This window comes from Gymnogyps californianus, chromosome Z, assembly GCF_018139145.2.
Source record: "Gymnogyps californianus isolate 813 chromosome Z, ASM1813914v2, whole genome shotgun sequence".
Classification (NCBI taxonomy): domain Eukaryota; kingdom Metazoa; phylum Chordata; class Aves; order Accipitriformes; family Cathartidae; genus Gymnogyps; species Gymnogyps californianus.
In genome coordinates, this window is record NC_059500.1 from 57618107 (window position 1) to 57632054 (window position 13948).

A 13948-nucleotide genomic window follows, 5' to 3' on the forward strand; every position below is an offset into this window, starting at 1 on the left:
TTTTGATCAAGAGGGAAATAATTTTCTACATGAACCTCATAGCATGGCTTCATTAAGATGAGGAAGACACATGCAGGATCTGAAAATAATGTACTCATCCTCATTCTAGGCTGGGAATGTTGTCTTATGTAGTCCAAATTACTTCAATAAATATTACAGTGTACCTTCTCACAGCTTTGGGAAAGCCCTGGATATCATGCAAGAAAGCAGTCCACATATAGCATGGACAGATGACTTCTGGCTTTCAGGCAGTCTCTTGCCCTCTCATACAGAATCTTCCTAGGTATTTCTGGATCATGTTTAATAACAAAAATTCTGTAGCACATATTACATAACTAAAAAATACAATAGAAATATAAAGATATCTGGAAAAAATAAAGCTTTTCACACTCTTACTCCTTCAGAACCAAAGATCGTCATAAGAGTAAGACAATAGAAAAGGCAAAGTCATAAGGATATTGACAGCCCTCAGTTATTAACTGACATTTTATGTAACAAGATGATTCATTATAGAAACCAGCAGCAATGAACTGTGATTATACAAAGCAAAACAAAACCTGCCAATAAGTCACCTAGGCTTTACTGAAGTCCCTCCCTCCCCAAAATACCACATAGATTTTTGTGCATATAAAGCACATACAGTATGCTATATGTGCATTTGTCTTTTGTGCTTTTTAGACATGCACAAAAACTGTGTGAATATCTTAGGAAGGTTGACAGTGAAATTCTGCGACTTGTTTAAAATTAAAGCAGTAACCCACATTGGTGATTCAAAGTTGTACACGTTCTTCCTCTTTTAAAGCAAGCAAATAAAAAGAGCCATATACATGTTATCAATACATGTATTTATAATTACACACTGATTCAGCAAGAAAAGTTAGCAGGAGAGAGCTAGTGTTAAATATTCAGCCTCATGGTGTTGCAACACTTTTTCACTTCAGTATATATTCAGAGCCTAGAACTTGGGCCATAAAAAGACTGTAGATCCTTCGTTCCAGCATGGAGTGCTCTATGCATGGTCACTTCTCCAACGTGGAATGCTCACCCAGTCTTGTTCCGGTCGCTGCAGGTAAGCAAAGACAAAAATACAGCACTGAAAAGTTTGAACACTAATAGGAAAACAAGAACTTGTTAAACACCTTAAACAGTATCAGCACTGCTATGATCACATTTGAACTGCTGGCTCATGACAGCCGTGTTTTTAATGGTTCACCTACACTAATTCTCTAACAATATACAATTAAAAATGTGAATCATTACAGGGCTACCTGTCACAGAGGATAAAATGACTAAGACTTTTGGAGTCTGACATAATAAATAGAACCCAAAACCAGAGGTAGCCTGTGTCATGCATAGAAAAAGTGATAAAACTCATTTTCAGATCATGCTGTAATACTAGAGCTACCAAATGGAATTCAATGGTTTGATACTTCATTATGTATAACTGTAGTGTATAAGAGTTTACACTAACAAAATTTAAGTGAAGCCTTACTTAGCACTAAGGCTTATGTCTGACAGATTCAGACAGGCCCAAAAGTGATCAAGAAATCCTCTTCTAACATCTATCATAATTTAAATGTTAAAATCATTTTAGATTAGCCCAATGACCTATACCATTAAAATACATCCACTGACTTCAGAAAGCATCTGTAAATCCCTTTTCTTTCTTAGGCTCATCAGAAAGGCTAAAAATTTAAGTCACAGCCTTTTAAATACTCCAGTAATTGACACGGGTCTGTGAGGAAAGTTCCATTAATAAAAATCCTAGATCAAAACTATTCTGTGAATATAAAAGAATACTTTGACCTTCATAACATTCTATCAAATATGCCGTTACAAGCAGAATTTAAGATATCAAAACCTCATGAGGCTCTAGAAACTTCAGTATGTATTCTTCTCAGAACAAGTGTAAAATGCTTGTGATAGCTGAGAAAAAACAGTACTTCATCCTTTTTTACTTTTACATTAGACATGTATGCAAAAACTTACAAGATAAACTAGTAAAAGTCTACAAAAACTAATACTCAATAACTTGTGCAGACCTTATTTTTCATGCTAATAATACACATGAATTACATGAATGTTTTAAAAAGTATATTGCATACATATATTAAAACTAAGCACTGAATTCATGCTAATCATGGTAAGACATTTCTAGATTGCATACTCCTGTTTGGCCTTAAATTTACAACAGTGAATCAAGAATGAAAAAACATGAATGTATACCTGCTAATACTAGAATAAAATAGGCTTTCCTGCTGTTTTCTCTTGCACGTATGATGTAAAACGCTTCAAGAATTTTGGATATTCTCGTTTTGCCACTGCCCGTAACACTGATGCTGGCGCCCATCCTCCTGGGTTCACTAGAAGTAGACAGGAAGAAAGACATTGAAACACAGCAAATCCACTAAAGGCTAGAAAATAAAATTTAAGTTTGTTATTCCTGCAACTCTTTCTGAAGTAACAGGACAGAATAATGATGAGCAGATTTTTTTATGCCCTTACAGCTTGTATTGTAGCACTTTCTACTCTTAGTACTCAAAGCTCAGTCCAGTTCTATGATGCCACTATTTAGAAAACATCAAAGACGATGTGTTGTGAGTCTTTGGGGAATGCCCAAATGGAAGATGATATTCTCTAAGGATTTCCAAGAAACAACAGAAAAAGAGACTCGAGTGACTTCTCATTTCAAAGACAACAGAAGTCAGTCTCATGTTTTCAATAACTGCTGCATTTGTCTGCAGAACTGCTACATAGACAATGTCTTACAAATTATTTTTAAAGCACTATAAACAAAATTTGAACCGATTCTAAAATACACTTCAATTCACAGGGCAAGTATGTTGCTGAAAAAGCTGCCACTTCCCATATAATCATAGTTCAGAATTTATCAATGAAGATGTATTTAAGTAATTGGGAAACTTCTAAAAAGGAAACAAAGCAGCTTACCCCAGAGTTTAACACCATATAGTACTATTTGTACAGGATTTAACACAAATTACATCACTCCTATATGGCAAAGATTTACTGAACTAGTTTTTCAGACTTTGACTCTTTAGTAAGCCATGTAATAGGTGGTTAAAAGTAATAAGCAGGTAAGCTGCTCTTGAAGTGTTTTGTAGCTGCAGGAGAGGAGCTAATAAGTATGTAGCTCCAATAATACAATACACTGCTAAATACTGGGTACAGTAACAATACAGTCTGGCTTTGATAACTTTTCAGTCAATACCAAGGATTCTGTCAGCTAAAAAATAAAAAAAGTAGACTAGATTATATAGATTGCAAACATCCTCATACAAAATGTATTTGCTCCTTCTTAACACTGAGGCTAAGAACTGTATCTTTACTATCAGCAGCTTTTCAGCCTAACAAGATGAACTGGGGAAAAAAATTACAGCAACACATAAAACCACCATACTATTACTGAAACTAAAAGCTATGCCAAGTCATCCCAGTTGCAGACATTGCTTCTGCCCACCCTCCTCCACCCCAAGGTTCTGTAGTTAGGACTGAGCTACACACCACTTCCATTTATTCCTCCCAGAATGCCACACAATGAATGATCCCATTCACTGATTCATGTAGCACATTAATTTGAGTCTTTTTGAACATGAAGACTGTAAGTGTGATGCTATATATAAGTTTAACAGAAAACTGCATCAAGCTTTTTTTGCCAGTATTCAGCTCCCCAGAATTAGCATATATCATGAATTCAATACTGAAAAATTTTAGACTTACCATTAGCTACATATGTAATCTTGCATAGGATGTTGTCCCTGCTTATTTCCTTGTTCCCCTCTGGTGGGCTTACTAACGTCTGACAAATCATAGCAATATTTATTTTGGCACGGACACAGCGATTGTTCAGCTGCCAAAAAATGAAACATTTGTAAGCCTCAAACTCAATTTGTTTCAGCATACCTGACTGCTAACATTTCAATTTACTATGAAGTCTAAGACACTCCAGAAGCTGTGTTTCAGGGTTTGCATTCAGCACTACATGGATGTAACATGAATGTGAGTGAAATGAAAGGTACATGGTGAATAGGCAAAGTGTTAAACTAAATGTCTGAATCTCAGGTTTCTGCTTGCTTAATACATATTACAAGTGAATTACTTCAATTACTGTGACAAATGAGTAAAGAAACATTTAAAGAATAATGTATCAGCATTTACAAATATCAGTTAGTAACTTTTCCCTTGCAAGCAGGCTACGGCATAGCAATCAGCACAGAAATACTCCAAAGAAAACAATCACTGCTACTGACAGAACCAAGGCAGAACCGTGTAAGATGAAGGTTTAACAGATTCCATATCTACAATTATACAAGCCTACTCCTATATCTGACAATACTGAAGAGTTATTGATTTGATTCCATACAAAATAACCTCAATTCTTTAAATGTTTTCACATCTCCAGAAATTTCGCTTCCATTCTGCTGCAACACTTAGATCTGCCAACTGTTGAGATAAGGCAAGAAACCTTTTGGCTCAGAATGCCTTCATCAGGTCATTGTATCACCTGGTTTAAATAAACTGTATTTTTGCATAATGCCCCCACCTCCCTCACACTAGTATTGCGCATGCATTACCACATAACAGAAAAATGTTATCTTAAAAGCAGATCTTGATAGAATGAAAATAATATTTACAGGAGCACTGTCATGTTCCACAGAGAAATTGCACACAATCCATGTTTCAGGATCATTTTCACTGAATGCTGGTATCTTTCTGATGGCAGACAAATACAGCACATCCCTTTGAGAAGCTGGCCACACCCTCTGCAGAGAAAGACCCGAATATAAGCTTTTCCAGTTTTGCAAATTAAGTACTTACTATCCTTCGACAAAGGAAAAAACAAGCAAGGCAAACCAGATCAGTCATGTTATTTAAGTAAAAGTTTCTTCAAGTTAGTAATTTCATTTTCAAAACTGAAACAGAACATAATTGTTGTACAGACGCCTATCAGGTTATATGGCTACGCTTCATTTTAAAAAATTCAAGGCAGAAGTTTAAGGCCTTTGAAATGCAGAAAGCCAAGCTGCAACGCCTTTTTCAGCAGACAAACAGGAAGAGGCAGTTCCCCTCCTGTTCTCTCAACCTCAGGTTTACATTTTAGTTAATGCTTGTAAGCTACAAACTACACTAGTGGTTAAGTATAAATAGATGCATCTACAGTTACTTATGTCTCCAGAGAGAAAGACAGAGCGAGAGAAATATTTAAAACAAATATTATTTCAAAAAGCTACTACTTCAGTAAGACAGATATGGTAAACTGATATTATCTAAAAGAAAGTTTCAGAAACAAAATGTCTGATAAAGTAAGTAAATATACAAAAGCCATTTTCCTGACACTCAATAGGGGAAAAAAAGTCTAGCTTTTACCACAACACTATCAAGTTTACGCAACTGTCTTACTTAAAATCATAAGTCCTCTGTTACAGAAGTTTTAAGGTAACCACATTACTGGTAAAATTGTCAAAGAAAAATATTTGGTTTAATATTTGAGTATACTAATACTTGGAATCATGCAAGATTAAAGATGAATCTGTACACTTCATTCCCATTTTTTTGAACCTTTAAGTTACAGTTGTTGGGTTATAATTCAAATGAACATTTTTGTAAATTTACACCAGAACTGGTTGAGGGGGGAAAAAACATAATGAAGTTACAAGAACAAATGTTGTACCAGCAATTATACCACCTCATAATGCAAATGTGTAAGTCAACTAATTGTGGTCAACAATAGCTTGCATTATTGCAACAAAACATACAATACAGTGGTACAGGTTTCTTCCTTGTAGTCAGTGTTGATTTATTGCTCCCGTTTGCTTTAGATAACTCTTGCCTGGCTGGCAGTGATATATTTAGAGATTAAGAACAGTCTTCATTTGTTATTACAAGCTCTATCAGACACATGCACAACCAATTATGCTATCAAGACAAGTTTGAAAAATTGACAAAGTTGCAGTTTAATAGAGAACTTGTTCTGAAATGTTGTTCTTAACAGTATTTTAAGTTGTTAAGCTGTTAAAAGTATTCAGAATAAGATTAGAACACATATGCCCCAGACTGTCTCAGTAAGCTATGCATACGGCTGAAATGTTATTACCTTATGTGTCTGGTAAATGATGATTGCATTATCAGCTAAATTTTCCACAACATGGAAATTTTCAATTGTTGCTAAAAGAGGAGAGGGGGAAAAAAAAAAATCCATCAGTAAACAAGGACAGATATTAGGTCAATGTTACAAACAATAAATATCCTTGCTGATAAACGTGCAAAGATTAAGAACCAATTCCTTACTTTCCCAGTCATTACGAACATCAACATTCCAGAAGTAGTGGCAAACTTCATGCCCTGTTACCCCTTTAACGGCATGGGTTGCTTTCAAAGGATCTAAAACTATTCCATTCTCTTCCACCTCTCTTCTGTATACCTATAGCGAAACAAAGAAATGTAGAACAGATATTGTCAAAACTGTTCATGTTTTAATTGTTTAAAATTTCATCAGGTTTTTAAAAAAAACACTTACCTAGAAGACTAACACTTGAATAATTTGCCATGTCAGTGTTCTCTGGTAACTACCAATGCAGGCATTCTTACATGGCAATTCACATTAAAATACCAGTATTTTAAGAATCTCTACTCCAAAAATGATTAAGCTACCTTATTTATCACTATGCAAAAGGATCCATACAAGCACAGTAGAGCAGCCAACACAGTAACTTGCTACTCATAACATTTTCATACATCAAATTTACACATCATTTTGATGCTAAGTTTTAAGTAGGACAGAATGCGAAAGGAATCTGCAAAGACAAAGCTACTGGAAGAATTACACAGGATTTTCTATGAATAAATATATTAGAAGCCACAGCTCTTGTGGACTCCAGTCCTAACTTAAACAATGCTACCCTCAGACAGAAGTTTTAACAGCGTAACTTGCTGAGTGATAGTGTTCCCAGAGAATCATAGAATCATTTAGGTTGGAAAAGACCCTTAAGATCGAGTTCAATCGTAAACCTAACACTGCCAAGTCCACCAGACTGAAAGTATCTGTATTCACAGCATATCATCTTATATCAGTTAAACAAAACCCCAAACATTTACCTTCATTTCTCCTTCTTCTACCACTAGCTGCCAATTGGCATCTCCTCCTACATCTTGCAAGGAATATGTCATATGGTTTTGTACCATCTCTTCGACCTTTAAAGGAAAAAAAAAATTACACATTTTTAACTCATTCCTTCCATCTTCTTGGGCAGAGACTGTACAGTATTGGAAGCCACGAGTCAATACCTCAAATCCTGTGCAGGAGCTGAATTTGGACAACACAACTTTCTATTACAGGTTAAGAACAAGCAGATACTTCTGGCCTTCAGAAACAAAAGCCAAAATCTTGATTCAACTTCCAACTTCACTCTTTATGGGTACTTCCTATCCTTCCTTTGCACCTCTGAACTGTCAAACCTCACTATTTCTACCTGACAGTTTTATTTCAGCATATAGGAACTTCCTTCAGGTATCTCTAAATAGAATTATAATGCACTGTAAGATATTCACTGAAAAGCATTTAAAAAGCTGAACAAAGGTGGGGGGATGGGGAAGAAGACAGACAAGGTCTAAAAAAGTGAATGCATATCAAAAGTCATATTGGAAGAGCAGTGAAGGAAACAGTCATGAACAAAGCATGCCTATTCTGTTTCATTGGCATCTTTGCGCAGTTGCCAGCTCGAAAAAACAAACAGAAATGCTTACATTCAAAAAAACTATGATGATACAGAGACTCTACTATTATAAAACACTCATTTAAAAATTTAGCTAGACAGTGGTGTGCTTTTCTTAAAGGCCAAATATTTGATACATTTTTATCAAGCTTTGGGAATACCTCATTTTTTAATTCCATATAATGTGCATGAAAATGGGTGCTGGGACAGGAAATGGATTTTTATTTTAAATCTACAATCTTATTCTGTTTCTTTGGTTCCCCACCCCTCTCCAGATCCCACTCTCCCCCAAATAAAAATAGAAGCAAAAATATAAGGTATCCATTGCTGCATAATGTTTACAAGTACTGGAAACACTTTATTAACTTTTTTCCACCCAAAAGGTAGGTGACTACTAAAACTTGTCACAGCAAGTAAGTCCATGTGATTAACACTATGTCCTGGTTTCGGCTGGGACAGAGTTAACTCTCTTCTTAGTAGCTGGTACAGTGCTGTGTTTTGGATTTAGTGTGAGAATACTGTTGATAACACTCTGATGTTTTAGGTGTTGCTAAGTAGCGCTTATCTTAAGCCAAGGACTTTTCAGTTTCCCATGCTCTGCCAGCAAGCAGGTGTGCAAGAAGCCGGGAGGGAGCATAGCCGGGGCAGCTGACCTGAACTAGCCAAAGGGGTATTCCATACCATGGAACGTCATGCCCAGTATATAAACGGGGGGCAGTTGGCTGGGAGGGGCGGATCACTGCTCAGGCATCAGTCAGCAGGTGGTGAGCAATTGCATTGTGCATCACTTGTCTTTTCTTGGGTATTATTTCTTCTTTTTTTTCGTTATATTCCTTTTCATTACAATTATTATTGTTATATTATTATTATTATTCTTAGTTAGTAGGGTATTTTATTTTACTTTAGTTATTAAACTGTTCTTATCTCAACCCACGAGTTTTACTTTTTTTTTTTTCCCTTTCCTCCTCCTCACCCCACTGGGAGGGGGGAGGGGGAAGCAGCTGCGTGGTGCTTAGTCACTGGCTGGGGTTAAACAACAACACACGATTTTCCTGATTTACTAAAAATACTTTTTTTTCAAAAGGAAAAGCATTGCAAGCAAAGGTTAGTTAACTGACCAACACAAAGATAAGTCTAAGTAGTTCACAATCACAAGATTAATAGCCTGAACCCATAAATGGTTTTGCACAACTTAGAAAAATATGAAGCCTAGTGTGCATATAAAATAACATATAAAACATGTATTTGAGCAAGTAGTACAACAAGTGGAAAGCAAAATTAAGGAATACTTAATAATCTTTTTCTGATATGATATAGAATTGAAAGATGTTATTTACTTTTAGTTTAAAGCAGTAATTTTGTTTGTACTATGTACTCCATGGGCAATACACTTAAGACCAGGAAGAAAAAAGGTAATTGAATCCAGTCAAAACCCTCAAAGTACATCAACAAAATAAAATCCATTGGATGGAAATTCTAGTTTGTCTTATTAATTATAGACTTCTTTACAGAAGGAAAAGTTATCAGTCCAGTTTTTGGTTGTTTGGTTTTTTTTGTTGTTTTGGTTTTGAGTTATAATGAACTAAAAACACCCACAAGATTTGTGTTTCTGCTTTTAGACAGGCCATCTTTTCCTGCCAGTTACTAGCAGGTTTCCTACAAAAGATTCTTCTAAATAGAAGAATTTTTTTTTTCCACTGAAACAGTTACAGTACAATCCAAACCAGGTAAGAATGTGGGCTATTTAAATACTCAATTTACTAGCTCTAGGTCGCACTTCTTTCAGAAAGGAATCCTCACCGTGCTCCCAACATTTACCTGCAACACCTTCAGGTCCCCATGTCTCTTATCCCCTAACTCCTAATCTATTGAAGGACAAAGCTAGCTTTTTTATGTTTGTTTTGCCTGTTGCTGCTTTTTGATTTATGCTAAATGCAGAGGGATGAGGGGAATAGCAAGGAAAAAAGAGAAGGAGGCATCCACGGGAGTGCAATCTAAACAGTTTCTTACTTCTGCCTGCTTCACCAAAGAACTGCAGTGCCTACAACTGCCTTGTGCATACTACTTGTCCAAACTGTATGTAATCTATGCATTGGTCACCGTCTGTCAACCTGCACCTATTTCAGAGGCACAGAGTCAAGATTGACAGCTGCTTTCCCACTGGAGAGGCCACACTACTACCTCTGGGTTCCTGGCAGGCTACAGGAATGGTCTGCAAAAATACCTGTAACCTGTATCCATGCAGCCTTGGCCTGAACATTAAGTGCGAAGTTCTTCACTTTAAAGGCCCTCAGAACAGCTCAATCTGTTTTAAAATCTGATAGTCCTTTAAAAGAAAGTGATCTGCAAAACAGCTACAGCGTTTTAAGCCCACAACCTCCCACTCAACTGGCAGAGACAAATCAATGCCTTTCTAGAGGCACACTGAAGAACCAGCTTCCATCAGAATACATATTTATACTTCTCAATCTTAAAAACAAGGCTGTAAGTTTCTACTTGACCTTTTACTGATACCAAAATTCCCTTCATATGAATGAAGTCTAGAAACAAGTCACATTTATTCAGAATCAAGATATTAGCTTGCCTTTCCAAAAGCCAAATCCTCAGCCTGGGGACAGAGGCCAATTTCATATTAATAAGGTCCAGAGCAGCTTGCCACCACAAGAAGGTGTGCTGGTTTTCTCTTCATACTCTCAGTTGTCTTTCACCTGCTTGTTCAGTAGCAATGAAGCTCCAGAGCAGGTGGACTGGCTTGTTGATCTGGCAAAAACTTGTTCTAGGGAAGATATTTGGGGAGGTGGGTGTGTGTGGGAAGAGTAGTTTCCTGTAAGTTAAGAAGATCACCCTTTCTGCAGTGAGGCCATTAACTTGAAACTGTATTCGAAGGCACCCAGCAGTAACTTCTACATAGTATAATCCATGCAGCAGCTGAAAAGAGCAACAACTTGACTCCAGTCGATTTGATCCTGATCCTTAACCTCAATTTGCATTATAGTGATAAGGACCTGGTCCACCTCAGATTTGTTTTTAAATGGTTAGTTTTTCAGCCACACTAGTGCTCTCATACTCAGGTTTATCGTATGAAAGCACAAATGTTATCACAGTCATAAGAGAGGTGAAAATGAGGAGGCCTGCATATTTTAGCAACTATGAATTTCCCTTATATTGAACTGCCCATGTACCCATAGCCTGACAGACAACCAGTTCCTATCTTTGGAATCAAACTTGCTTTCTATTACTTGATTTCCCCCATCCTCCCAAACAAAAACAAACTTGAAAAACTAACTTGACTACTGGAGTACCAGTAGATGAGCCTATCAGTGTTGTGCAATATGACCTGCATCCTTTTCCCTTGCACTATATTCAAATTTCAAAAATTAACTGACTGCAAAAGATCAAGGCAAGTGTTGGGATTTCAGTTCAATAAGCAAGTCCTTAAGTATTAGGGTCCTGCTCATAAAGCTGGTAATAAGGTCTGCAGGTGGTACGATTCCAGGTTCTGTTAATCAAAAGAAAATCCATTCCTTCTATTTGAAAAAGCAGGTTGTTTGCAGCATTAGTTAATAATTTCAAAAAAACCTCCAAAATAACAGATCCCAGAAGGAAGCTCCATATTCACAATCACATATGGACCACAGCAGAAGGAAACTAATGGCATGAATGCCATGTCTGAACAACTGTTTTTTGAGACTAAAGAGCAAACACATGAATTCATCTATCTAATTCTACTCTAAACTATGATCTTCAGAGCAAGCACCTAGAGTAATTTTGTACATTACTGGAATATGTCACTATGACTACATTGACATATTCAGGATGTCAGACTTATTTTCTGAAGGATAAGTGAATATACTGAAACTCTTCAGTAAAAATTCTCATACTCACAATCTTGTTTGTCAACATACTTTATGACCTTTCAGTAATAAAACTAGTTGTAGAGGTAAAAAATGGTAATAGTGAACCTTAATGTTTAGTATCTTAATGTCATTACAAACAAATGTTAAAGACAAAAATCAAACCTTTGATTTAAAAGCAAGAATAACTATTCAATTTGAAGCGAAGACCATCTCCAGCCCACACAAAACAGGTGTTATTCTACTTTTATTATAATCAGAAATGCAAAATTTTCAAATTGTAGGCATTTTTATTAAAGCTATTCAATTAAATCCAACAGTTTCACAAGATTTGGGCCTCTGCACAAGTGATATGCATGCAAGCTGGATGTAAAAAGACAACCATTTAGTACAGGAATAGAGAACTCCTTTGTTTGTCTCAACGTACTAGTTTAAAGCAAGCAGTGATTTATGTAACAAAAAACCCAGGTTCTAGAGAAGAGGATGAAATACAGCAAAGATATGCAACCCCCACTCTACACATTAATACAGTACCTGGGCGCTGAATCTGTGAACATCATCAGAGGCACTGACTAGATCAATGGAAGACATGGAGGAAGAGCGACTATAGGGCTACCAGAGACAGACAAAGAAAAAACCAAGTAATCAGAACAAAGGCACAACAGAGCATTCAGTACCAACTTGCAAGCACAAGATAATGAAGAAAAGGAAAACAAAAGCACCATAAGCAGCAAGCACAGCAGCGAATGCTGATTTCATGCACCTATTATGTATTATGCTCCCAGTGTAGCCCTGAGAGGAGCATAGTGTTTCCAGTAACACTAAAAAAAGTCAACTGATCCTGATAGAAGCAACTGGATTTTTTTTCTTTTAATAAAATCATTTCAATGAATTTTGGTGAAGGTATATTAAAACCACTAAGGTTAGCAAGTTGGGATTTTTCCTTTATTATCTAACAGACAGGCTTGACACAAGTCAAGAGTATTCTAAACAGATACCCAAATCAATATTTTTTGAGCCAAGACAGAAAACACTCCTTCTCCAATTCCAGCTACTTCATTTGAAAATGTGTAAACATTGAAAGTTACTAGAAACACCTAAAAAAACCATCTCACCTACCCATACAAAATATTATATAGAAATATCATAGGTCAGCCCATTATTCAGAGGAGATCATGAAAAATATCTTACCTTTTGGACAAATCGATGAGTCCCCACAGCAGAATATGCATCTCCAGAAGGTAAGGATGTTGGCCAGTGTAATCTAACCTTTTCACTTTGAGACTGCAACAAAATAGGTTTAATTATTAGTAGTCAGCTGCTACTGGGTGGACTATGAAACAGAGTGAGTCATCCTCAATCTACATAGTGGCTACAACAAATGCTGTCCATGACAGACATGAAGCTGTCATCCTGTTGGAATTCTCAGTAAGTGAATGGGCCTGAAGACTGAATTCGTCTATACTTCAAGGTGTATTTCTGAGTTAAGGAAAATAGATTGGCAGCATTAAGGATCCACAGCAGTCACTCAAAACTTTTACTCTCCACTAAGAGATCCCAACATAGGTAAACTCTGTTGGATACTGTACGTCCACTAGAAAGTCTTTTAATTCTTAACCAAGTCATTGTATTCACTACATTCATAAGCCTAAACACTTTTAAGACAAAGGATGCACCACTGTTATTCCCTCTTATTTTATATACTGCTATACGTTCTCATATTCTGTGTATTTCCTCACATGCATCTTATCCTTTTTTGATCCTCGTCACTGAAGTGACACTCAAGCAATGAGTTAGAGAAGTAGCCAGAGCCTACATAATTTTTAAATAAAAACAAACACCAACAGAACTACGTCTTTCCTATTTCACATACTGCTAGAGTCAAAGAAACTTCAGAGCAATAATTACGTTTTGAGAAATAGCTGCAGTGTTTCATATTCTTATTTGCACAGGGCATCAGTTATGTACAAAGATAAGTTTTATACAGGACACTTATTTAGGAATTAGAAACCAGAGACATTCAATTAGGTTAACACACTATCCTTTTCTGTGTAAGCTGTGAAGTCACTTTCTCACAATTAGTGTTAAGCAACAATATTTAACTGTAAAAATATTAAGTGAATTCCCCTTATCAGTGTCAGAATAAAATATCTAGAGCTTCACGAGATGCACACCAGGACTGAGTAAGTCATAGAAGTCTCCCATGAAGTGCCCATCATGAAGACATTTTTCAAGTATCAATACCTGTTCTTCCATTTTATCCTGTCTATCCAGAGCAGCTTCAACAGCATCAAAGAATTCTTCTTCATTAATCAGACTATTAGGACCCTCCTAGAGCATAAGAAACAAAACTAGTTCAAAATT

The 13948-nt window shown here is 36.3% G+C and overlaps 1 protein-coding gene across 2 annotated transcripts in view; it reads right to left on the bottom strand.

Annotated features, from left to right (window-relative positions):
- Nucleotides 1-6: 6 nt before the first annotated feature.
- Nucleotides 7-13948, bottom strand: part of CERT1 (ceramide transporter 1) — an 86586-nt gene continuing 72644 nt past the window's right edge. Inside the window, exons 9-18 of one of the 2 annotated variants that reach the window (XM_050913277.1) lie at nucleotides 13829-13915; nucleotides 12776-12868; nucleotides 12119-12196; nucleotides 7114-7209; nucleotides 6307-6439; nucleotides 6113-6183; nucleotides 4653-4781; nucleotides 3739-3868; nucleotides 2227-2363; nucleotides 7-1063 (exon numbers count right to left, since the gene is read on the bottom strand). In XM_050913277.1, coding sequence (XP_050769234.1) covers nucleotides 2236-2363; nucleotides 3739-3868; nucleotides 4653-4781; nucleotides 6113-6183; nucleotides 6307-6439; nucleotides 7114-7209; nucleotides 12119-12196; nucleotides 12776-12868; nucleotides 13829-13915 — 945 coding nt within the window. In that variant the 3' untranslated portion in view covers nucleotides 7-1063; nucleotides 2227-2235. The remainder of the gene's footprint in view (nucleotides 1064-2226; nucleotides 2364-3738; nucleotides 3869-4652; nucleotides 4782-6112; nucleotides 6184-6306; nucleotides 6440-7113; nucleotides 7210-12118; nucleotides 12197-12775; nucleotides 12869-13828; nucleotides 13916-13948) is intronic. The other variant, XM_050913278.1, reaches the window with a different exon arrangement.